Genomic DNA, 26183 nt, shown 5'->3' with positions numbered 1-26183 from the left:
CCCTGTCCTCGACCAGCTCAGAGCCCGGCTGCCTCCTCAGCAGGTAGGACCCGAGTGTGTGCGGGGGGGGCGAGGAGGGGACCGAGGAGGGGCCGGGCTGTCCCCGGGCGGTGTGACGGCAGTAGAGGCGGCAGCGCGGTCCGATCGGCGCCGGGCGCGGTGGCGCGCGCCTGTAGTCCCAGCTACTCGGGAGGCTGAGCCCGCCGGATCGCTTGAGCCCAGGAGTTCTGGGCTGCAGTGCGCTATGCCGAGCGGGCGTCCGCGCTAAGGCCGGCATCAATATGGTGAGTCCCGGGGAGCCGGGGGACACCAGGTTGACTAAGGAGGGGTGAACCGGCCCAGGTCGGAGACGGAGCAGGTCAAAGCTCCCGTGCCGGTCAGTAGCGGGATCGCGCCTGTGAATAGCCACTGCAGCGTAGCCTGGGCAACACAGAGAGACGCGGGCTCCTTTTGCCCACCCCCGGGCCCACCCCCACCCGCCTTTTGCCCCCCGCGCGCCCCCGCGCCCCCGCACGCTACCGCCTCCTGCCGGGCCGGCGCGGCCGCAGCCCCCTGCCGCCTCCCGCCCGGCCCCGCGGCTCGGCGCATGCGCGGGGGGGCGGAGAGCGCGCGGCCGCGGAGCGGAGAGAATTGGTGCGGGGCGCGATCCGTAGCGGGCTTTGGCGCAGGCGCGGGACGCGCGGCGGGTCGGAGGGGGCGGCGGCGGCGGCGCCGCCATGAAGTCCCGGTTCAGCACCGTCGATATCCGCGCGGTGCTCGCCGAGCTCCGGCAGAGGTACCGCTCCCCCCGCCCGGGCTGCTGCCTGGCGCGGGGCCCGCTCCCGCGCGGTGCGGCCCCGAGCAGCGGGGTGCGGCCTGGCCCGGCCCGGCCCGGTCGGTAGCGCCTCTCTCCCCTCAGCGGGGCCCGGGCCCGCGGTTCCTGGCCCTGGCCCGGCTGCCCTCGCCCCGCCACGGCACCGAGGCTGTGTGGGGCGGCTCTGCCCCCCGCCGGCAGCCCGGCTCCTCACGGCGCTGAGCTGTGAGGGCTCCACGCACACCCCCGCTCTGCCTCTCCGCTCCACCTGCCTGCATAGCCCTGCCTCACCCCTGGTCTGCCCTGCCTGCTGCCCGCGCTGCCCTCCCCGCTGCCCTGCCTGCATAGCCCTGCCTCACCCCTGGTCTGCCCTGCCTGCTGCCCGCGCTGCCCTCCCCGCTGCCCTGCCTGCATAGCCCTGCCTCACCCCCGCTTTGCCCTGCCCCTCTGCATTGGACTGTCTGGCGTAGCTCCGCATAACCCCCCTCGTCTGCTCTGCCCGCCTCTGCGCAGCCTTGCTGCTCTGCACTGTCCTGCGTGACACGCTTCTGCGTAGCCCCCCACGCTTTGCCTCGCACCGTCTCTCTGCACCGTACTGCCGTGCCCCCCGTGCTGTGTGTACTGCACTGCTGCGTTGTGCTCCACTGCATCTCCGTGCTGCACCGCTCAGTACTGCCATCGTAGGGAGCGCAGCCCTCCCCAGTGGACGATGCACTTCTGCCCTGTCCTGTTCTGGGGTGATTCCACCATCTCCACGCATGGACTGCATGACCCCTCTGGGGAGCCCAGCCCCACACTTTGCTGGATGGTGGGCTGCCCCTCTCTGTCATGTGCTGCAGCACTATGGGGCAGCACAGGGCCTGTCTGATGCTGCCTGCGTGGCCCCCAGCACATCTTCCTGCCACAGAGCACCGAGTCCTCTCTGCCTCCCCTGTCACACCATCAGGGAAGGCCTGGTGTTCTTGATCACCCCCTCATTGTCCTGCTCCTGTCCCCCAGCCTCTCCCTGGGGAGCAATTGAGTGCTCTCCCTTTCCTGTTTGCATGGGGAAGGTCCTATGGTCTGTCATAGACTCTCCCATCCAGCTGGGAAGCTCTAATGCTCCTCACATCCATGCCCCATGGAGCTCTCATGCCCTTCTAGTGTCCAGGGCAATCCGCATGTTCAGCCCCATGCTGAACAAAATGATGACGAGATCGACCCCCCCAGGCTATTTCTGTGCTTGTACTGGGAATACTAGTGCCCCATGCTGGCAAAGGGCTACCCAAGTGACGCAGAAGTTAGCCCAGAGGAGCAAAGTGCTCCAGTATAACCAGTAAATTTTGCATCCCTGCCACAAAGAGGAGTGCTTGCAGGAGCTGGCAGCCTGGCCTCCATCCTGCGCTGGAGATCCAGAAGCTGTCTGGTTGCAGCTGGGGTGTCCGCAGTGGCTGTTCTTGCTTCAACTTGTTTAGCTTTTTGCACTTTATCCGTTAATAGCAATTTCTCCATCTTTTGGTTGTTCGGCTTCCAGCTCGTTCTATTAATCTTCCTTTGCTGCCTCTTCAGTTACTGCTTGGTAATTTATCATAACTTGCACTTCTGTGTATTTTAATTATCACTGGGATTTTTTCAGCCATTTGTGTGGTTTGTATATCGTATTCTCCAAAGCGTGTATTTTCTTTTTGACAGCTTATTGGGAATGAGAGTAAACAATGTTTATGATGTGGATAATAAGACGTACCTTATTCGCCTTCAAAAGTAAGAACTTCTTTAAATTTCTTTATGCTGTAACTGTACATTTGAGAAGTAGATTTTTTTGTATGTGTGTAATTTCTGTTGACAGGTGTGTGGCTTTTCTGACTAGTTTTCAGTGAAATGCTATTGTTCTTTGATAAAATGCAGTAATTTTTACCCAGAAAGTTCTTGGGAGATAGCATATGAACTGTGAAATACTGCAGAAAATATACAAAAGGCCAAAGGTGTTAGTGTAAAAACACACAATTGTCATTGTTTCTTTTTGTGGGGAGTGAAGAGAGGAGTTGGAGCAATGATGAGCAACGCTTAGTAAGTGATACTGGTGCCCAGGCCAAATGGGAGGTAGGGCTCGTGTCATGTCACTAACCTGTCCGCTCCAGCGGTGTCTGAGATGGACCCTTGCTCATCTGCTTGCCTCCAGTAGTGTCGGACAATTTTTAACTCCATAACTCCAAGCATTTTGCTTGGCCAAGTTATCTGTAGACTTAAAAAGTGGATGTCCTTTCACTGTCAGCGGCACTATTTGGTGGGCATTACCGGTTTTGGCAACAGTGTTTTCTGTAGATAGCGTGCTGCTGTTTTGTGGTGCTTTGGTCTCATTCCAGTGCAAACTGGTGTGTGGTAAGGGGCGGCTGCTCATGTGCCAAGTGGTGAGTCTTTATTTTGTTAACAGACCAGACTGCAAGGCCACGCTGCTGCTTGAATCTGGTATACGCATTCACACGACGGAGTTCGAGTGGCCAAAAAACATGATGCCATCTAGCTTTGCAATGAAGGTAGACTAACCTACAGTTTCTTTTTAATAAGATGGCTGGATATCAGAAAGCAATGTTCATGTTCTGTCCTTGGAGACAGGAGAAAATAGTGGAAGGATTTGAGACAGGAGAAAATAGTGAAAGGGTTTGCTTGGTGGATCCTGATCAAGCAGGTGACTGAAGACAAGGGAAGACCAAATCTGGATGTGGGGCCACAACGTTAATGTTCAGTGCCTGAAACAATGAAAATTTAGATTTATGAAGACTAATATTAAGCTGCTGAACATTTTCTGGGCCACCGAGACCTTTTGGAATTTTACTCCAGCAAAGTCCTTGTCATTCCAGTTGGATTGTCCAAATTTTTAAGCCCTGGATGCAGCACCCTGTGTTAATAGAGTCCTGCTGTTCAGTCTGCTGGACTTCGAGGGTTCAGATCTTGCTGCAAGCTGCTAGGATGTGTTCCTGCAGGTAGATGTGCAGGGATGGAACCTGAATGCTGACTCATACGAGCCTGCTTAGCCCACCACTTCTGGATGCGATCTCATTTAAATGACTCAGCAAAGATTCTCAAGGGTGGCTTTCCACGTCATGTATGAACGCAGAGATAATCCCGGTTCTCTTTGTAAAATAAACCCTTTGAATTTTAACTAGCTGCACACTTGTTGAGCTAAACAAATAGCAGTTTTTAATGGCAAAAATGGCTTAACGTTAAGAATCTGGAACAATTATATTACCTATAAATATCAAGGTATTATTTTTCTAAGAGCTGTCTTGTCTCAGCGTTACCAAGATTGACATTTTTACCCTTATGGTATTTGTATTAAGTAAGAAGTGGTCAGTGTCACAGGAGGGATCTATAGCTAAGATGTATTTCGGTATAAAATGTCACAAGCAGGTCTGTTTGCATTGTCTCACAGACATTTTCTCCACTATTGACAGTGCCGTAAGCATTTAAAGACCAGAAGGCTTGTCAGTGTAAAACAGCTGGGTATAGACAGAATTGTGGACTTCCAGTTTGGAAGCGATGAAGCTGCGTATCACCTTATCATTGAGCTGTACGACAGGGTGAGTGCCAAGCTCCAGGCGTGTCCTCTGTAAGCAAGCGCGTGAGCACGACCTTTGCTGATGATCCCCTGTGGTGTGCTCGCAGGGTAACATTGTCCTGACAGACCACGAATATGTCATTTTAAACATTCTGAGGTTTCGTACGGATGAAGCGGATGACGTCAGATTTGCGGTTCGGGAACGATACCCAATCGACAGTGCAAAAGCACCTGCACCTCTGCCAACCTTGGAAAGGTAATTGCTTTTAGGTGGTGTATGTATTGGAATAAACCCAAATTACTTGGAACTGTGAAAGGTAGCATGTCTTTGGGTGGTCTTTTCGCAAATTACAGGCTATTTTGCACTTCTTTTTTTAAACCTGAAAGAGTTTCGTAGCTTCTAAGCTATACAATGTAGTCTTAAAGCCCATTGTTCTTTGGAATGACAACTCTCCATTATCTTTTGTAGGTTAACTGAAATGATATCAAACGCACCCAAAGGGGAACAACTGAAGAGGGTTCTTAACCCGCATCTTCGTAAGTAATTGTGTTTCATTAGAAGATGAAATGAGGTCAATACACGTTATGTTTAGATGATTAGCTGAAAATTTGAACAACTTCAAGCAGTCTTTTTTTTGGGTGTTGTTCATGACAGTCTGCTGTTATCTATGTTTGAAAAACAACAAAAACCCTAAGCTTTTGAAAACAGAGTAGATTGTTTTGATTCCAAGCCAACTGCACAGAGGTGAGCCTTGCCGTGATCCTGCAGTGATGAGGACCTGAGGGTAGCTCTGTTGGAGCTCTGACTTAATGCATTTTGCCCAGTGTCTTGTCTTCAGTGGTACCGAATAGGAGATGTAAGTGTACAGTCAGGGCAAGGATGTTGTTAGGAAGTGATTGGAGTAAGCCAGTGCTGCCAGTGCTAGAGCAAGTACTGATGTGGTAATACCAGGATGCCTGATACATCCATCTGGGTGATCTCTGGTAGCGGGGCAAAGCACCCTGTGCGCTGGTTTTCCTGACCACAGAAGCAAATTTGACTTGCGAGACATGGTCAAAACAGGTTTGGTTTATCCTCCTGGTTTGGCAATGTTGATCAAGCAGAGGATTGCCTGGCAGGCACCCCTGAACTGCTCAAATCACATGATTTGCAGACCTAAGTATTACTTTCCTCATTTCTTGATTCTCTTTTTCACCACCCTTGTCTGTCTCTTTCTCCACCCTGGTCTCCTTCTAAATAAACAACCTGCTGCTAATTGCATTCCCCCACTGGTCCCAGTTTTGCTATATCCATACCCGAATTTGGTATTTCTGATACTGTTACCTAGGTCACCTTGGCCTTGTATAGTGTTATATAGGTTATCCAGGCACAGCTGGCCTGGCAAGGCTCCGCTCTCTAAAAGGCCCACAGTTCTTCCCTTCAGTTACCGTGTGAGTTTGGCTCTTTCTCACCCCGCTCCTCCTTAACCACCTGTGAAACCCAGCCATCCCTCCTGCCACTTCTCTAATTTTTGCCATTTCTCACGCTGGTAACCTTCATGTCCGGCAGTTTGTCACGTTGTGTCCTGTAGCTCCTCACGTCCTATGCAGTTAGCTTAACCTCGGGCCAGCGCCCGGTCACCAGCCCTGTCATTAGCCTGCAGCCCTACAGGCACACTGATGCTTTCCTGGAAGAGTCTCTCAATCTCGGCAGTCTTACGTCTTAGAGACTTCCCGTGACTGATCAGCAGGCATCTTTGCATTTAATAGCTTGGGTTGGATTTTCCTTCCATGTATTCACCAAATCTCTTTTTGAACCTGTATGAACTTCTGGCATCCACAGTGTTTTTGTCGTGAGGGGTTCCACTTGCTTCCATGTCACATGAAAAGTCACCTCCTTTTTTGTTCTGAAACTCATCTCACCAGTTTTACTTGATGCCCTAGTATTGGATCTGAAGAGAAGGTGAACAGTTGCTGCCTATTTATCAACTCCGCACCGCTCATTTTATAAGTGTCAGTCATTTGTAGGCTGACCAGCCTACTGCATAGCCTACATAGTCTTCCCTTGTACAGAATCTGTTCCAAGCCTGTGATGATCCTTGTTGCCCTTCTCTGTGCCTTTTCTAGCTCTACCTGTTTTGAAATGGGGTAAGTAAAAGTGCACATAACATTGACAGTGGAAGTGCACCATGGATTTATACTGTGGCCTGATTTCCCTTGTTCTGTTCACTATTCCTTTCCTAATAATTCCCAACACACAGCTTGACCCTTTTGTATTCACTGACAATTGAGCTTATGTTTCCACAGGACCATCTGTTGTTAGGTCTTGCTCCCAAATAGAAATGATCAGTTGGGCATATGCATAAGTAGGATAGTCTTTCCGCATGTGGATCATTTTATATTGTTTTATAGTGAGTTTCTGTATCAGTTCTTTACTTCATCACTATTGCTTGTTCTCCTCCAGTTCTTCACAGCTGGCTGTTGTCTTTGTTGCTTAGACGGATTGTGTTTCATCAGCAGGCTTTGCCCTTGCCCTGTGTTCCCCCTTCCCGGGTCAGGCAGGTGTATGTTGACCAGTGCAGGCCCTAGAGTAGGTCCCCGTAGAGCTCAGCTTTCTTCCCCTCCCTCCAAGCTGACAGTTTGTACCTCCTCCCTGTTTCCTGTTTTTCAGCCACTTTCTAACCCCTGTTATCCAGTGGCAGCTTTGGAGTGAGCTTTGCTAAATACTTTCTGGAAATCCAAGTAGATCATATCTATTTGACCTCCTTTGTCTTTGTGCTTTTCAACTGTCTTGTAGACTTATGATGCAAAATACAAAACTGCAGGCTCTTCTGTATCTAGTGCAAAGCTCTCTGCTAGTTTTAGTCTTTAGGCTAAAAAGAGTTGATAGTTTTCTTGTCCCTTTTTAAAATTGCCAGTGCATTAACCTCCCTGTGCCTCTGCTGCTAAGGCAAGAGAGACGTTGCAAGCTACGTTAAGAGTTTGGCATCTCCATCCTTGAGTTCTTTTACATGCCTGGCTCAGTACCGCATGATCCTGAGGATTTACTGCTGCGTGTTTTGTCTGTTGGATCCATCGCCTCTTCTGACAACTGGATTTGAGGCAGATTTTCTGACATACTGCCTGCAGAGAAACGTTCCAGCCAGAGCTTCCCTGTGCCCCTACACTATGAATGAAACTCAAGACATTAATTTAATTTTCCTGCTCTTGTCATATCTGAGTGTTCCTTTTGTACCTTTATCGTTTCTTGAACCTACTGATTCTAGCAGGCTCCCTGCTTATGATATATCTGGAAAAGGCTTTATTATTAGTCTTGATGGGGTTTTTTTCCAGATTTTCTCAAGATTAATTTTGGCCAGTGTTGCTGTGTTTTACATTCACCTGCCAGAGTTTGGTCTCTCATTTTCCACAAGGGACACAACTTCAGATGACTTCTTGCTTTTAACAGTTTCTCTTAACCTGATGTTTAGTCATGCCAGCCTTCCTTGGATTTTTCTGAAACACTGTTTAATAAGTGATACGCATTTGTTCTGAACCTCCAAAATAGCATCTTTAAATAGCCTGCAGGATGTTTGTGGACATTGCCTTTTATTGATTGTCTTAATTTCTTTCCTTCTAAGAAGCTTCCCTGCTTTATGTAAACTTCCCTTTTGAGCTGCGAATGCCTGTAGGAGATTTCTTGGGCTTTTGTTGTGCTAGCATGGATCTAGGTAAATTTTAGTGTCGGCCTTGTACCATGACATGACATCTCTCCAGCCAGGCTGGGATGATTGAAACCTGATTTAGCTGTTCTGTGTCCTGCTTTCACAATCTCTTGGCTGTCCCTCTGCACGTTAGGGTGACCGGCAGCTCTGCTCAGGCAATTAATACTGTAGCCCTAATACCTCCCATCCCAGATGTAGGCCTGGTTTTTCATTCCCACGGGACTGCGCTGGTTTTTTCAAGTGGTTATCTTGTTAATTTGTTTGGACTCTAACATCCTGTTTGCCTACTCTAAGGTCACCTACATCATTCTAAGCTTGATGCTGCACTGTCCCAGTGGTTGTCTTCCTTCCTCCATGTTTCTGCTTTGCTTGTTCTCACTGTTCTTAGTTAAACCTGGTTTTCCACGGCCCCATCTTGTTTCTTAGTCTTCAAGCATCTTTGCAGGAGCTGATATATCTGTTTTCATTTGCTCCTTCTCTGCACCTGGTTCAAATGGGGCTGCATCTGTTTCTTTTGTCACTCATGTTTCACATGTAGCTTTGCCAGCTTTTTCCTAGTTCTTTATTTGAAGCTACAGAGTTTGTATGGCTTCACCCTTCGTAATACCTTTTCCCAAGCCAGGCAGTTTGCCACCCTTGTTGGGTTTCCTACGCTCTTCAGTTCAGAGACTTCCCTACCCCCTTTTAAATGTAAAGGTTTATTCCATTTTGGCCATCCTTCCTGTATGTCCTCACTCTGTCCTAGACCTTTCCCAGTTCCAGATGAACCTAAGCATCTGTAAGTTTGTAAGAACTCATCAGCCGTGAGCTGAGACCCAGCTGCTCTGCCCAGCCAGTGAGCGCTTCTGAGAGGGCCACCACGGGAGTCCTGATCACCTGCTCCCTCTGGGCTCTGCCTCCTGAATTCGGGACCACAACTCCCTCGCTCTCCCCGGCCTCTCTAAGGATCGACTGTAGTTTCACGGCCATAGCTTGTTGAAACACTTCTCATGATTTTAATGTGAATACAGATTTCATTGTGAATCTTTTCTACAGGTGATTCTTCATTTTTTTTTTTAACAGCTTATGGAGCCACTGTCATTGAGCATTGCCTTATAGAAGCTGGGTTTTCTGGATATGTCAAAATAGATCAGCATATGGAAAGTAAAGGTATGTGGGAAATAATATTTTAAAGGCCGTGCTACATATATGGTAATTTTTATGTCTATGTAGTATTTTTTTCCAAAGAGATGAGTAATCCTTAAACCTGTAGTTCTGACCATATGGTTATATACTGTAATGTTTTTAGGTTGGGGACCAACGTTGTTGACATTAAAACTCTTGAATTGTGCATATATTGGAATTAAAACATCAGACTCCTCCTATAGTCTAAATGATTTTATGATGAGATACTACCTTAAACATCACATGAACTCTGGCTATGTAAAGGGATATTTTACAAGAATCCTGTATAGAAGAGTTAGCATCAAAGTCTTCCTTTATCTATAGCAAACGTGGTGGGGATTTGATAAAGTAGCAGCTTCACATTTATTGGGAAATTATGAATTTGGTAGTAAAGTCAGAATAGATTTTTCTGTTGTCATATTTTTCTTGTGTGCTTTATATTTGCCATAAATCAAAAGGATTTGTTGCTTCCTACTGCATTATGGTGCTTAATAAATCAACTTTGTAACAAGCAAATAACTTCTCACAGCTACTGGTTTATGCTTTGCCTCTGCAGTTTTATTTTTATAAAGTGCTAGCATTTGTGTGGTCTTTTTTTTTCCATGAAACTTGAATAATTATGTCTTAGAAGTACCTATACAGATTTTTTTATTAAAAACTCCCCAAATGTAAAATGTGTACTAAGGCTCCTGTTTAAAATGAACAGTAATTGCTGTAGTGAAGCACCAAGGGTAAAGGATAGTGGCGGTTTTATTTTTGAGACTTGCTGGAATCCTACTTAACATGGTTAGGTCGGACAGGTTGCTTCAGACACTTAATTGGAAGAGCAGTTGCCTGGGTCTTTTGTTGATTTGCTTTTGTGCTATGTTTATATAAAAATATCTTTCTGTTCTAGTGTTTTAAAACATTCCTCTCCTCCCCCCTCTCTCTTTAGAAAATATTGAAAAAGTGCTTGCTGCTTTAGAGAAAGCAGAAGAATATATGTCATTAACTGACAACTTCAGTGGAAAGGTGGGTCTCAGTTGGGCAACTTGGTTATCAGTTATGCAGGAATTGCAGAATTAAAGTGGTGGGCAGGTATTGTTCAGCACATGCTTGTTCCTGGTGTTATCAGCTACAGATTTTATTCTGAGAGCTTGGGCTCGGGCTAGTGATGGTGAATAAAAATTGCTTCCTTGCACTGGATGTGCAGCAATTAAATAATTTACAAGCAGATTACATAGGTCCTATGAGAATTGCACTTGTGCTTTAATAGCAGGTAACACTGTTTTGCATGTAAACCTTGCGTTTGTGTGATAAGCTGTAGGATAGTCCTGAGGTTTGTAAGAGAAGTTCACCTTTTTTTCTGGAATAAGTTGGAGTCAAGACAAGCAAGTGGTCAGGGCTTTACTCAGTCAATCACATCAGTTCTGCCACAAGGTCTCCCTGCTAGAATCAATTATTGTCTCATGCTGATCAGCTGATTAGCATCTAAAACTTGCTGCCTTGCCAAAATAAGGGGGATCCTTTTCAAAGACAAATGCTGATTACATATTTATGTATTCTTTTAGGGTTATATTATCCAGAAAAGGGAGAAAAAGCCAAGTCTGGAACCAGATAAACCAGCAGAAGATATCTACACGTAAATATTTGAAGTATTTATTTCTTTTTCTACTAGTCTGCATAACATAAATTAGTTTTCAGGTGATAATATCAAATGTGTATTTTACAGATATGAGGAATTTCATCCTTTCTTGTTTTCTCAACATTCAAAATGTCCGTACTTGGAATTTGACTCATTCAATAAGGTACAGTGCTTTTGCTGATACTGTACTTAAGTGCTTTAGTTGACTGATGCTAAAAAGAGTAATTAAAATATAGTGCAGAAGTTGTTAATAAAAACATAGACCTTGGAAGAGATGGTTAATTTTATGGATAAATGTTTTATGCAGAAAAGGCCAACTAAAACAGGCTAAATTAGGCTACTGCTGAGCAGTGTTGTCTTTATTAACTCAGTTAGATCTGTAGCTGCAGTAGGGCATGTGGCACTGAATGGAGGTGTGTACTGAACCTGTAAGGAAGGTGGCTGTTACCCGTCCCGGTCAAACGTTTTGTTAGTGGAGAGTTCGGACGCTGAGTTGTCGCTGGGGGCAAACAGCTGTCACAGTCATCACATTTATACTTTTCCGGTTACTACTTTGAAAGCTTCAGGCACCTGATTTAGCATTTCCTTGAGTGTTGTCCTTCCTGGTCCTTGACTCATTAACATCTGAAATCATTAACTGCGTGTTGTTCCTGACCTTGGTCGCCAGAATTCCCATTTCACTTTCCTACCCTGCTTCTTGGCTGAATTTCTGTCATCTCCTTCACAGCCCTGATGATCTAAGCAGCCTAAAAGCTTCCTCTTCTTTTGTTTTAAGCACAGTCTCTGGCAACTGGAACACCGGGAGCAGTTTTTAGATATACTTTCTAGGTTTTTTGTGGTTGTTTTTTTTTTTTAACTGACCTATTGAAGCAGCAGGAATTCAGGGCAGACAGGTCTATCATTGGAATCATTTAAGCTGAAGAGCACACTGTGTCAAACAGCAGCTTCCTTTTCATCATTTCTGAGCAAAAAACATGGGCCCTAGTTTGGCCACTTACTTGTGCATAGCCCCTGGTTTGCAGTGGGACAAATCCTTGACTGTCTTGCTGAACTCATCTCATGCGAAGGTAAAGTGGAGGAAGGTACTGAACCCTGTTGTAGCATCTGTCTCCTCTTTTAGTGCTTTGCAGCCACCTCTCTTGAGCGGAACCTCCTCTGCCTGCTTGTTGCTGGTATAAGTTAGTGCAGCTTGGAGATTCTTAAAACTGATTTTCTCTTGCAGGCAGCAGACGAGTTCTACTCCAAGCTAGAGGGACAGAAAATTGATCTGAAAGCATTGCAGCAGGTATGCTCTCATCCAGGAGTGGGGCAACTGCGGTGGCTCTCTGAGCTTCAGCTGCTTCATTCGGTTCTTGTAGCCTGGGGTGAGGGAGGTGTCATTCCTTCTTTTTGCTACGGAAATGTGGAGTCAGTGGTGGTCAGGAAGTGGATTTCAAGATGTACAATGTAGCAGTTGGTTCTGCTTGGAATACAAGTAATAGCATTAACAACAATATTTTGGAGACTCTGCATCTCTTACGCTGCTGTATTTTTCTGTGCTGGAATGCTCTATTGAATGTCTTGCAGTGATTAGGTGATAAGATGCCATTCGTATATATATTTTTCCATCTTTCTTATTTTTGAAAGGAAAAACAAGCATTGAAGAAACTTGAAAATGTCCGTAGGGATCATGAGCACAGACTAGAAGCTCTTCAGCAAGCTCAGGTAAGACTGAGATTTTTTTTTTTTTTTAAATGAGAAGATACGTAATGTTTCTTGAAGAGTTGTACCTGCTGGTCTGCATTGCAACGGTCAGCGTTAGATCCCAAAGTGAAGCCTTCCGTTGTCACTGAGCACTCTGTAGCCCCTCAGGGAGCCTAGGCCTGCCCGGTGGGGCTCTGCTCCCTTGTGAGTGCTTTGCACCTCTCTTGCCAAAATTTGCCTGTGCTGCCCTGCTTGCAGGAGTCAAGTTGGCCATTGTCCTATGTGATCACTTCAATGCCGTTCTTGGATTTCATCTCAATATTAATTACTACTTTTATTTTTTTTTAACTATTGCTGAGTGTGTGTTTAGCTTCAGTGGGTATAAATGTTTTTCTTTCCTTAAGGAAGCTGATAAGATAAAAGGAGAACTTATAGAAATGAACTTGGAGATTGTCGACCGAGCCATCCAGGTGGTCCGTAGTGCGTTAGCCAACCAGATAGACTGGACAGAGATCGGAGCCATTGTTAAAGAAGCTCAAGCGCAGGGAGACCCTGTTGCAAGTGCAATCAAAGAATTAAAGCTTCAGACAAATCATATCACAATGCTGCTGAGGTAGGTAAATTGCAGATCACCTGTACCAAATGCAAGGAGGACTGACTGTGTGAGCCTTCTTTTTTGCTTTCAAAAATAATAATAATGTGGTTACTGTAATAGCTTTTGGTTTAATATTTTCAGAGTCTGTCTTACTATATTCTAAACCATTGGAAGGTGTCCTAAAGCAGTATAGGTCCGGTCTGTCAGTCAGCAGTTCATTGTCTCTGATTTACTCTTCTTTGATCTAAAATTCACGAGATCCCAGCCCTTTTGATGCTGCTGACTGCTAATGGCAGTCCAGTGAACGGCTGATGGTTCAAGACCTCAGCTGTTGTGAGCTGCAAGTTCTGATGCTGGTTCTTGTAGAAGCCCTGATGAGGGAACTGGCAGTGAGGCAGTATTTGGAGTGTCTTTAAAATCCTTATCTGACACCGTATCGGGATGCTAGAGATAAAAAAGTGAGAATTTCTTTTTTATAGTCAGAACTTTTGGTATGAAAGCTGTAATGTAGCAAAGTTAATTTATGAATGTTTAGTTACCTCATTTTCAGAAATGTTAGTGTATAGAATAAACTTGTTTTCAAGAGTGAGTTCTGTGTTGGCAACTGTGTCATCAGTCTCTCTTCTCCGTCTCTTTTAGTAGGGAGTAGTGATCTCTTTGCTGATCAAACCGCTCAGTCAGTCCACCAAGTGTTGAATCATGCATCCTTAGTACAGAGAACTGTGGAGGTGTATTTTCCTTTATGAAGAACGTTATTTTATGCTGCTCCACCACCTTTTGCTAGACAGAATTAGTACAGCTGTATCGAGCAGGATTTAATGTCCTGGCGAGAAGCAAATACAAATCCAGCTGCTGTGTGCTCAGCATACCTCTTTGAAAACAGTCGAGCAGATATTTTTTGAGGTTTTAAACCAACGCATTGATGTCCTGTTCAATGAAGTCAGTATGATGATGTAACTGTTCTCTTTTCCTGCGGCGATCATGCATAGAATGTCTTGTGTTTCTTTTACTTTATCAAAGTAGATCTTTGGAACCTGTTCTTCATTTTCAGTCTAGGTTTTTCTCTAGGTTGATAGCATGGGTGTGTGTCTTTTGATAGAATAAATTGCCTTGGAAAATGTCACTTCCTTGGATTGGAAAATTTGGGCTCTTTATCTTCTGCTTTTGTTTTCTTTTTTCCCCCAAACTTTGGCTGACTCCAAGACATAAACAGGCTTGCATGTAAGGCACCCTGGGGTAAGGCACCCAGTGAAAATGGTTTAAGGGTTCCTTAGGCCATTTCCAGTCTTCATGAGAGAATAGAAGTAAGAGTGCATTGCACTAATGGTAAAAAATAACCAGTTCTCTTATCTTAATCATATGATGTCATATGTTTTTTAGGAACCCATATGTGTTCTCGGAAGAGGAAGAGGAGGAGGAGGATGCTGATATAGAGAAAGAAGAAACGGAAGAACCAAAGGGAAAAAAGAAAAAGAATAAAAACAAACAGTTGAAGAAACCTCAGAAAAACAAACCGTCATTAGTTGATGTTGATCTCAGTTTATCTGCATATGCCAATGCCAAAAAGTAAGGTTTACAGTAAATATGGGCTTTGGTCGTAGAAGTTTCTGTATGCCTGCAGTTGTTAGTGATAACATCATAGGAAGGGCCCTGTGTATATCTTGTTAAAAATAAAAGTTAGAAAAGGAAATGGATAGCTTGCCCTGAGCTCTAGGATGTGCATTTTCTTGATCCAAAACCAGTATCTCGTTGTTGCGTAGCAGCTTGTCTCTAGCTATCACGTTAATTTAATTTTGAGTACAATTCTGCACAGCGACACATGGAACAAAATGGCTGCTTTTGCCACACGTTAACCCAGACGCGGTGCTCTGTCTGTGAGGAGGGGACTGACTTCATCTGGCTGCTTTTCTCGGGTGAAGACTAAGCCAAAGATCTGGGCTCAAAAAAAATCTTCTCCAAACTGAATGCTAACGGCAAATACAGAGGACTGTGATAAGTACATTCTAAAAATGAGTGCATCTGCTGAGATTTCAGATACAAACAAACTTGTGTTTTGCAGGTACTATGATCACAAAAGACATGCAGCTAAGAAAACTCAGAAGACTGTAGAAGCTGCAGAAAAGGTATTTTTTCTTTGTCTTTAGAAGATATTTAATAGCAAAGTCCCTGTCACTGATCAGTGGAAAATCCTAACTTGGTCTAGGCAGTCCTAATGAGACATGAAAGGTAAAAACAACCAACCAGGGTTGTTTCATTCTTGAGCTTTTAAGCTGACCAAACAGAGGATTGCAGATCCCTGCTGGTTTCCACCAGCAGCGCTGTGAACACCTAAGACAGGTGCTGGGTGGAGATAGTGACACGCCAGTACTTATGGAGACAGGAGTGGAAAACCAGTGGAAATCCTTACGATCAAAGAGCTGATAATCTTCACAGGGGGCAGCTATCCAGGGCGGAGATTTATGAAGATTTTAGGACAGCTATCTCACATGTGCATGAGGGGAACGCAGGCCTGGGAACAGCAGTATCTGGAGCCGGCACTCTGAAAAAGTTCAGAGACATTTCCTACCAACTTGCCTACTGTTCAGTTATCAGTTTTGTGATTCCTGTGCTGGCGGATTGCGATCGTGCTTTCTGTCTAAATAGGCATTTAAATCGGCTGAGAAGAAGACGAAGCAGACGTTGAGGGAAGTTCAGACAGTTACCACCATTCAGAAAGCGAGAAAGGTCTATTGGCAAGTACAGTTTCATTATCATTATCTAATATGTCGTGAATTTGCGCAAATTTAGAATGACTCTGTCAGGCTGAGTTTTCACTAGCTTAGAAGTGGAGCTAATTAGGATTTCTAAGCCCTACACTTTGTATTGAGTCTTCTTACAATTGCTCCTTGACGGTGCTGGCCTGATCCTGTTAGTGCCTTTGCCTGGGAAAGTTCCTTTCAGGGGACATGGACTTGTAGTTTTTTGCTTTTAACACAGGTAGGAATAGGGGCTTAGTAAAAATAGGGAACTTCACTCTTACTTTCTGGCAGCTCTGTGAAATAGCAACAGTAGATGTGAAAAAACAGGCAAGAACAAAAAACCAAAAATAACTGAATTATTAAAATAAAAATAAATAGGAAGCAGCTGGACTTTGTGGTGATGGTACTTGTCGTTTCATCTCAAAATATTGTTGGCAGTGATGTTATATTTGTACCGTGCCTTGTTTTTATGCCCCAGGCATATGGATGGATGTGAAACTATTTGCAGTGTCTTTTGTAAGGAGTAGATGCTAGGATCGATATTCTTAGAGTTTGGTATAAAAAATACCTTTGTCATGTTCTGTTAGTTCCAGGTGTTTTTCACACAATGGATTGATGTAATTTGGCAGGTTTGAGAAGTTCCTGTGGTTCATTAGTTCTGAGAATTACCTTATTATTGCTGGAAGAGATCAACAGCAGAATGAGCTGATTGTAAAGCGGTATCTTAAACCAGGTGAGAGTCTGATTAAGTGGAGTATATCAGTTTCTCTCTTATTTTCCAGTTTTGTAAATGTGAAATAATGACATGGGAAGGTCTGTCTGGTTTGTTCTTAAGTTGGGTCTTAGGTAAAAGGGACTTTGGTGATGGTGTGTGTGTTGTCCGTGGAGTGCTGGGGAGCCTGCTGTGGGAGACTGGGCCCACCAGCACTGGGATAAGAGTGGGTTGGACGGACTCCCGTCAGGACCAAAGGAGCTGATTCTTCCCAGAGCAACTGGGATGGACTAAAAGGCATCTGTGTCCTCTTCCCATCCTGCTCCTTGCAGCCAAAATAGCTGTTTCCAGCTAAGGTTAGAAAGCTTCACCTTAGCTCGAGTGATCTGTGTAGTTACCACGTGTGTGACTGATTCGAGTCACTCTTTTCCAGGGGATATATACGTGCACGCCGATCTCCATGGAGCCACAAGCTGTGTGATCAAGAACCCGTCAGGTACCTGGTGTGGGGCTGATGCAGGGACTCGTAGAAGCCTGGGGGCACTGGGAACTGGCAGTCTCTGCACTGGTGTCTGAGCCCAGCCCCGCGAGCTGCCTTCCCCCCTTGCAGTGGTACCCAGCTCCAGCAGACGTTTCCCTTAGGATGTCAGGGGCATCGGTCCTTCCAAGATCAGGTTGTCACTGCCTGCTGCTGCTTCCCAGCCATGACTGGCTGCTTGCAATTGCTCAGTTGAGCTCCTGGTGGGAAGGAGCAATGGAGATGTGCTCACAGAGACAAGCGTTAGTCGCTGGCAGAGGCAGCGGTGCAAATGCTTGCTGCTGGCCGCAGGGACTGGCGTCCTGCTGAGAATTTGGTTGGTGGCATAAGCAGTTTGGGTGCTGACGGAGAGTGCTGATCTCAGCAGAGAAGTGTTAACGCGGTGGGATAGATCTCATGGGAGACCAGCTGTGCAAACCCTGCCTGTGCCCCGTTCCTGGGAGGTGGTGGAAGTTGGCCTTGTGTTGTGGAGCACAATTTCTGCTCCCTTGTGGAGCGGAGCTGAGGAAGGAGCGGTAGCACAGCTGGCTTCAGCCTCTGTTGGGGAGCTGTGAAGAGCAGCTGCTGATGCTGCTTCTGCTCTGTCCGTACTGCCTTCAGGCTTAGCCAGGCCATCTCGTCTCTGCCCAGGGCCCCTGGAAAGCTCAGACGCTGGATTAGGGCACGTGTGGAAGTTGGAGAATTTCATCTGTTGTGCATGGATCGCATTCACTGACGTGTTGGGTGTTACTTTGTAGGTGAACCGATCCCTCCACGAACCCTGACAGAGGCGGGCACGATGGCCTTGTGTTACAGTGCTGCCTGGGATGCCCGTGTTGTCACCAGTGCTTGGTGGGTCTCCCACAACCAGGTGAGGACACTTGTGCATGAGCTTTGCAGACAGAACATCTGAAGGAATTGGTGTGCGACTGCAGACGAAGTGTCTCTGTGTGGGAACTGACGGATGTGGGTGAAACTTTTGTTCTCTGATACCGTTCCTTGTGGGTTCTCCCTGGCTCTGCCGTACTTCGGGCCAGGGGTGGAGGGGTAACCTCTGATATGACATGCACATGACAGAGGAGATGCTGCAGGCTTGGCTTCTTACTAACAGAGGGAAAGGACTTTTACTGAAAACGAAGTTTGTTTTTTTTTCAGTTGGGCTTCTAGCTTGTGTATTAACTTGCTGTGCTTCCAATCAACTCAAGTGTGAGGGTGGAAGATACATTAAACTGAAGGTCGCAGTGCCTTTAGTGTTCTTATTTCCTGAACACCCAGTTCCTCACCCAGGACTTCTAAAATGAAGTGCCAGTAGTGTGTGATTGAATTGAAACATCTTTTAGAAAAATACCCTACAAAGGACAGGAAGAACCCCTTGGAAACGGAGTCCTTCTGCAAACTGTTCCCATAAGTTAAAAATGCAGCTTGCTTGAATGTTGCTTTTGTGGTGCTGTTATTACACATTGCTGGCCTTCTATGGCAGATACTTTTTATAGTATATCATTTTTTAGGTTTCTAAAACTGCACCTACAGGAGAATACCTCACTACTGGAAGCTTCATGATCCGAGGTGAGACACAAAGGAACAGCGTGAATTTGGCTTTAGGCATTTTGTCTGAAGATGCTGTGCTGTCCCGGCGTGGCAGCCACCTGAGCTGCCCCCTCACCGTGGCAGCCAACAGATTCCGCTCTTCCGAAAATCTGTTCTGAGTGGTTTAGATTGAGTATCAGGCAGCTGCAGCAGCATTTCTAGCTGAGGCCCTGGGCAGAAGATCGTTAGCTAAGCTGCTTGAGTTTCTCCTGTTCTCTTGTCATACAAGAGATGGAACAAGCCCCAGTGTAGTTCTTTGGTAGCCTAAAGCCTCTAATAAAAATGAATTTTGAAAATACATCATGTAACATAGCTGTTAAACCTCCTCATGAGAATCTGCCTTTGTTTTTCAGGGAAGAAGAATTTTCTTCCACCTTCATATCTGATGATGGGCTTTAGCTTCTTGTTTAAGGTACTGCTTTCTCTGTGCAGTTCCTGCTGGCTTTTGTAATTTGGTTTGAGCTGTAGGAGGCTTATTTTCTGGTTCTTGCTTATCAGTATATTCCCAATTACTTCTTTTCCCACTGGGATAAATCCCATAAAATGCTACTCGGTGAAAATTACTCTGCTTTCATTTCCATTTTTCCCCAGTTTGCACTGTCTTCATTTAAAACAAACAGACGCTGTGAACATTACTACCTCTGCTATGTTTTTATACCGGCTCGGTTTGAAACATATGCGTGTTTAGGGAGTCTGCTGGTTGTGCAGCTGTGTGAGTCTCCTCACTAGCTGCACCTTCTAGGTTGTCAGACTTGAGTTTAAATGTGCTGGTTTAGTTTTCCTGCCTTTCGAATGGCAAAAAGCGTTCAAAGGGAAAGAATAAAGCTGAGTCAGGTGTTCCGTGAATGGGCTAGCGAACATCACCGGAGCTGGTACTGGCCTAACGTAAAGGCGCCTCTGTTGTCAGGTGGATGAAAGCTGTGTTTGGAGACACCGAGAAGAAAGGAAGATCAAAGTACAGGATGAGGATCTGGAAACGGTTTCCAGCAGTGCCGGTGAACTGGTGTCTGAGGAAGTGGAGCTATTAGGTACGGTGGGTGCGACTGGGGTGCTGGGTGCACTGCTGACAGCCGGGACTGTTCGAGGTTTGGCGGTTAGTTCCCTGCGCTGTGTTATGGGTCAGTTTGGCGTTTCTAACGTGAACTGTGTTTTCCTCACCTGTGTGCCCCAGAAGGAGGAGAAAGCAGCAGCGAAGAGGAAAAAGCAGAGTGTCAGGAAGCACCAGAGGATGTGGAAGCCATGTCTGAGAGTAATCGTGATGAGGGCGTTGCTGACCTTGACCAGGGCAGAGTAAACACACCTCCTGCACCAGAGGGTGACTCTGAAGAGGATGATGGAGAATCTGAAGTGGAACATCCGGAGTCAAAGAGCGAAGTGAAGGAAGAAGAGGTAAATTACCCCGATACAACAATCGACCTGTCGCATCTTCAATCTCAAAGGTAAGTGAAGAAGCAACTGCGCTTATCAGCAATGTGGGCACTTCTGAGGATCTCCGTACTGTTAAAATGCTGCCAGGACAAGGGCTGTGATGAGTTGCCATCACTTCTTTCGATGCTCAGCTCTGCAGGCTGCCAGAGTGCAGGGCAGCAAGCCTGTACTGCGGGAATACTGCCACGCTGTGTACCCTTCCCTGCCATTTCCCTGCACGGCTCTTCTTTGTGGGCTGCTTGCTTTGGACACACACACATGCACACAGGGGTATCTGGCTCTTTTATCGCTGCTATTCCCTGTTTTGGCCTAAGCATCCCTTGACCACCATGCACTGATTTTGCTCCTCAGGAGATGGCTGCCCCCGTTTTCTCTTCAGAGCTGTTCAGACCTGAGAAACTGAGTCATGAGTTGTTTCTGCTCTGCCAAGCCGGTGCTGAGTTACTGCTCTGCATGTGGCTGCGAGATGAGCTCATCTCCCTGTTGTCCCTGGAAATGGCACGCCTTGCAGGGTGCAAGGAGACGGGATGGAGTGGGTGTAAACAGACAGCTCTGCGGGGAATACCACAGCTGAGCGGGGCTGTGTGCATGGGAAGCTGAACATCAGGGGTTCCTTCAGCGCGTACTGTACCCAGGCTGTCTTTGTTGCTTGTTTGTGTGTGTGCATGAGACAAGCTGGCAGAGATCTGAAGACTTGTTTTGTAAACTGAATCCCAGTACCGCTGCCCTTTTCCGTTCACCAAAGCTGGGATTTTCAAGAACTAGAAAGCCGAAAGCAGTGCAACCAAGTTAGCCAATGTCTGAGCTGTGGTGATGTGTCCATGGCTGAGCCGCTCTTCATCCACTGATGAGCTCCATTTTGATCTCCCCACAGATCCCTGCAGAAAATCGTCCCCAAAGAGGAAGAACCCAACTTGGTAAGGTCCCAGCTCAGGTGTTTGGCAAAGGGCAGTGTGAACTGCTGCTGGACATGGTGTGCTCTAACTGCGTTTCACTTCTTAGAGTGACAGCAAGTCCCAGGGGCGAAGGCATCTGTCTGCCAAGGAGAGGAGGTGAGACCCTCTTTGTGTTTGCAGGGAGGAGAACGCCTCCTCCCCATTCCCTCCCCAGGACCTGGGCGCAGGGCATGTCTTGCACCTCTCAGTCTGGGCTGGTCCAGGTCGATTGTCCATCCTGCATTTCCAGTGTGGGTCCTGCCTGTGGGGTGGCGGCTGCTCCTGTCCTTCGGGAGCGCTTGTTGTAACAAACACCCTCCTGGGCTCGAGAGGTTTTACTGAGGAGGGGTTACTTCCAGTGTACGTGCCCCAGGTTCCCCCGTAGCCCCGTGGCAGGGAAGCAGGGCGGTAATGCTGGCAGGAGAGCAGCAGCCTCTCTTGTCGCAACAAGAGGCAGTGTGTCAAGTGATTGTTTTCCTTAGAGAAATGAAGAAAAAGAAGCAGCAAAACGACTCTGAGAACTTGGAGCCGCCCGAAGAGAAGCAGAGAGAGACGGAGACACAGCCTCCCCCTGCTCCTAACACCAATAAGGGTGTGCCGGCCCCTCAGCCCATCAAGCGGGGCCAAAAGGTAGGCAGGGACCACGTTTAACCATGGGTTGAGCCGTTGCCATGTGAAGTGTGGACAGAAATACCAGGCTTCTGTCAGACGTCCGCGGCTGCCTGATAGTTTTAGACTCTTGGTGGTGCTCTTGGTGGTTTCAGGATGATGGTGCTGGTCTGTTAGCGTTGAGCATGCTGTGCTTTCCTCACTGAAACCAGTGTCTCTTGGTTACTGGTGAACTGCTCTGAAAGAGGTTCAGGAGACCTGGAAGGAAAGTGCGTGTGGGGTCAGCATCTAGATGTTTGTCTGTGGATGCAAAACTCTGCAAAAGTAGTTGTTTCTAAAGCTGTTGATGTGTTTTCTTCTGCAGAGTAAAATGAAGAAAATGAAGGAGAAGTACAAGGACCAGGACGAGGAGGACCGGGAGCTGATCATGAAGCTGCTGGGGGTGAGTGAGAGGAGTTCTGCCTCCCCCTGTGGCGCAGTCGCTTGGGTCCTTGGCTCTGACCACCTCTGTGTGTAACCACAGTCTGCAGGGTCAAACAAGGAGGAGAAAGGGAAAAAAGGGAAAAAGGGGAAGACAAAAGAAGAGCCAGCGAAGAAGCAACAGCAGAAACCCAAGGCTGCGCGTCGTGGTGCTGGAGGGGGCAAGGAGACGCTCCCATCAGGAGTCCTGCTGCACGATTTGCAGGACCCAGCCCTGGAGGAGCCGCAGGATGAGAAGGTCAGCAGCTCGCCTCTCCTCTCCTTTCCTGTCCACGCGTCTGTCCCTTCTCACCCTCTGCTATGGCTCTGCTGGCACTGTGTAGCTCTGTTCTGCCAGGCAGGCTGAGCAGCTCTTGCTGGTTTTGGGGCACTGTGGAGAAGACTGTGCCTAATGCTGTGACTCTGGGAGCCCATTGGTTTCAAGAAGCAGCAAAAAACCCCGCAGCAATCTATGTGCACACTGCGTTCCCAGCGCAGCCAGGACGAGGGCTTGGAGGAGTACCGAGCCTTGCCAGGCTGCCGAGGATCCAGTTAAGTCAATACCTCCCACTCGGTGCAGCTGAAATGTAGCTGAGCGCTCTCCAGATCTGTTGTTGCGAGTCAGTATCTCTGACTCACAGCCCATCTCTCTCCTCCCAGCTTGGCGTGTGCCAAGCAAATTAGAGTTTTGAAAGAAATATTCCTCCCCTCACCCACATAAAAGTGCTCTTCTTACCTTTGCTTTAAAATAAGTTAAATTCTCTTTACAGTGAGAATGTGGCTTTCTGTGTACTGCTGATAAAAGAATTTATTTTCTCCAGGGGCTGGGGGAGAAAAAAGCAGTCGTGTGCTCATTTCAGCTCTGATGTCTCCTTTGTTTGTGTGTACAGGAGGAGCAAGACCAGGATCAGCCGGGAGTTGAGGTAAATGCTCGTCTTTGCAACTCCGATAAGTGCTGAGGAGAAGGCTTTATTCCTGCTCCAGGCTGGCGGGCCCCGCTGCAGCGCGCAGCCCCCTGTGAGCAGGACCAGGGGCACGGGCTTTCAACGGGCTGGGTCATGTCTGAGCCCTCCACGAGGCTGTGGCTCTGCTCCCCTTCTTGCCCGCGACTGTTTGAATCCAGCTGTCTTGTATTTTTAAAAGAACGTAACCTCTTCTTTCTTCCTACCCTGCTTGTCACGTACATCCCGTATAGAAAGTAGGGACTGGCTAAATTGAAGTTTGTCCCTTGCCTTTGCCTCTGGAGGTCTTTGCACCCCCCCAGTAACGGTGGCTCTGGGCTGGAGGATGGCACAATACGATGCAGTGCAAGTTGCTCTTTAGTTTACAGGTTTATTTACATATAAAATTGCTTCAAAGTTTTCTATGATTACAGGCTGTGGGTGTTGCCCAAGGCTGGAAATAAATAGATTTCTTTAAATTCTTTAATGAAGGAGAATAACGGTTGTCTGGAGGGGGAAGCTTTTGGTGACCTTTTTGGTGACCCTGTGAAGTTGTAATTACATTTGGCGGTCCCGTTTGGGTCATTCAAAACTAAATCCATCCTGTTTGGAATTTTAGTAATCAAAGATGGTCAGTAATGACTCATGGCTTGGTAATTCAATGCCAGTGAAGTGAGCGATAAAGCTAAATTTTGTATGTTTCGGTAACCCCGTCACGAGATCTGACACGGTACCTGTGGGATTGCAGCTGCTGTGGTAGTTCAGCTGGAAGGGGAGACCCTTCAGCCTCTGCCCCCAGTGAAACCGGTAGTTAGGGGTTTGAGAGGCGCTGTCTGGTTTCACCGCGAAGCTCCTTTGCCCGTTCAGGAAGGCGAGGCGTTGCTGGACTCCCTGACTGGTCAGCCACACCCCGAGGATATTCTGCTCTTCGCTGTTCCCATCTGTGCTCCCTACACGGCCATGACGAACTACAAGTAAGTTGTGGCACGTTCTGTGGGAAGGGTCTGGCGGCAGCCTGCGCCGGCCGAGGGGAGCCCGCGTACTACTTACAGAAACCTTTTCTTTTGAAAGGTATAAAGTCAAGCTCACTCCAGGAACCCAAAAGAAGGGAAAAGGTACTGCATAGCGCTTGAATCCTTTTCAGTGCTCTACCTATTGAAGCCAGCGTGTTTTTACATACTGTTTAAATCTTCCCTGTGTTTTTACAGCTGCAAAGATCGCCTTGCATAATTTTATGCAATCCAAAGAAGCTAGTGCAAGAGAAAAAGACCTGTTCCGCAGTGTAAAGGTGACTAGTTCTTCTACATCGTTTCTCTTGTACAAAAGTAACGGCAGCAGCAAAATGTCCACTAGTGCCATTTTGGGGGTAAATACTTCCAAAACCAAGTGCGCTATTGCTTTTTTTTAGCAGTGTTGTGTTTGTCAGTACTGCTGGGGAAGATGTACTGCTTAGGCTGGAAAAATCATTAGAAATCGAGCCTCACCTATAGCATTGGGCCTTAGGTTTCGCTATTGTGTCTCTCTTGGTCTGAAGTAACGTATCTGACAAAAGCAGCATCTTCCAAAAAGTCCTCTAGTTTTGGGAGGGGAAATTCCCACTCCCGCTGGCGGTGTGTGGGAGGGCAGGTACTTGCACTGGGAGTTCAGCTGGGCTCGGGTGGGAGGCAGCGTCCCGCTGTGCCGCTCACGGCGGGCTTTCGCCCCTCTCCCCCGGCAAGGTGCTTACCACGGGCCGGGTGAACGTGTCATCTCTCTGCTCAGGCAGGTCTTAGCCCACCCGGGGCAGTTTTCTTCTCTCATGCCATTTCCTTCATTTCCTTTTCAAACTGGCACCGTCAGCCTGCGCACTCCAGTACCGGCCACCCGGAGAGGGCTGGTTTCTTGCCGTGCTCCTCTCCTGTGGCTCCGTCAGCCGTTTGCACCACAGCCGCCTCGCTCCTCCCGCACTGCCTGCTGCGGCTTTCAGTCCTCGGGTGTTTGTTTCTCATTTCACGGCAGTGATCCCCGTTAATCAGGCAGCCCAGACTGCTCTGTGACAGGCGCTTGTTGGCCTGTAATAGTTCACTGATCAGAAACATTGAATAGCAGCAGACTTAACGTTGACTTCTTTGTGGCACTCTGCTAGAAAAACACAATTAATGGTTAATGACCTTGAAGCGAACAGGTACTGCCCAGGGAATTGCTGGCCCAGCCAGCCCATCCAAATGGAGCTGATGTGTGGAAGCTGCACAGAAAACCATTAAGTCAGTCTTTCATTAATAAAACGTTGCACGAGAGCAGAAGCCTGACATCAGCCTTATTTTCTTTGGGGGAAATCTGGCAGGAACGGGCACATCAGCTCCTGCCAGCAGACTGGGAAGCACTAGCAGGGGTGAGGAAGATGTTCGTAAATGCTTTTCTGCTGTGTTCAATTTCTCATCTTTAATGTTTTGTAGGATACCGATTTGTCAAGAAATATTCCTGGTAAAGTGAAAGTGTCTGCACCTCATCTCCTGAACAAGAAAAAGAAGTGATTCTGTGCTCGAGTTTCTCACCACCAAACTGCCATCCGAATCCAGCACCTGCAGATGGGACAGACAGACCGACCTACCTGGACTGCTGTTGACTGAATTTAGCTTCCATGGTAGCTGGCAGACGAGGACCGGTTCCTGCATCGTGGTTTAGATGGACTCTAACAACTCGATACAAATAGCGTAAAGATATGCAAGTAAATTGCTGGCATTTGGTCAGTGACGTGATCTCGCGCTGTTCGTTCTCGAATGCTTTGAATGTTCCTTCCCCACGCTGCTGGGCAAAGGCGTGCCTGAATTTGCTGCAGCAAAACTCTGTGATGTTGTTTCTTCCCAATACCTGCCGCTTTCCCCTGAAGGGGACTGGCGTTTCTAGTAGGAGAGTTTCAGTGCAAAATGCTGCATTTAAGAAAAGGCAGAATTTTATTTTTCCCAAAATATGCCATCAGCTGTGAGGAGATGGAAGGTGCAGTTCCAGCTCTAGCCCTCCGGTGCGCAGCCGAATTGTGCTGCGTAATCCTTACCCCTGTAGGAGCACGCAGGGAAGAAGAGCCGGAGCTTGAGAGTCAGAATAAACCCCCGTGTGCTGTATCGGCACGCCCGAGGTGAACCCACAGCTCAGCTCTGACGGTCGGCACCACCCTGAGCGCTTACTCAAGCCATAGCTAAC

At 47.3% G+C, this 26183-nt stretch overlaps 1 protein-coding gene across 3 annotated transcripts; it reads left to right on the top strand.

Moving 5' to 3' along the window:
• Positions 1–592: 592 nt before the first annotated feature.
• On the top strand, positions 593–25741 carry NEMF (nuclear export mediator factor). Of its 3 annotated transcripts, none has more exons than XM_075150719.1 (33): positions 593–775; positions 2465–2533; positions 3204–3306; positions 4225–4350; positions 4436–4584; positions 4798–4865; positions 9074–9160; positions 10110–10186; positions 10726–10796; positions 10887–10962; positions 12022–12084; positions 12426–12503; positions 12887–13095; positions 14458–14643; positions 15137–15200; positions 15721–15809; positions 16445–16548; positions 16961–17023; positions 17803–17915; positions 18553–18610; positions 18985–19043; positions 19539–19659; positions 19806–20070; positions 20934–20976; positions 21062–21111; positions 21477–21624; positions 21968–22045; positions 22127–22321; positions 22953–22985; positions 23871–23977; positions 24075–24118; positions 24212–24291; positions 25439–25741. In XM_075150719.1, the coding sequence occupies exons 1-33, from the start codon at positions 717–719 to the stop codon at positions 25514–25516; spliced, it is 3213 nt and encodes a 1070-aa protein (XP_075006820.1). In that variant the 5' UTR covers positions 593–716; the 3' UTR covers positions 25517–25741. The 3 variants fall into 3 exon arrangements, with proteins under 3 accessions (XP_075006820.1, XP_075006819.1, XP_075006821.1); XM_075150718.1 differs by having other exon boundaries at positions 19803–20070; XM_075150720.1 differs by having other exon boundaries at positions 612–775; positions 4486–4584; positions 19803–20070.
• The last annotated feature ends 442 nt before the right edge of the window (positions 25742–26183 follow it).

The sequence above is a fragment of the Calonectris borealis genome, chromosome 5 (assembly GCF_964195595.1).
Source record: "Calonectris borealis chromosome 5, bCalBor7.hap1.2, whole genome shotgun sequence".
Lineage (NCBI taxonomy): Eukaryota > Metazoa > Chordata > Aves > Procellariiformes > Procellariidae > Calonectris > Calonectris borealis.
This window is presented reverse-complemented; position numbering and strand designations above follow the sequence as displayed.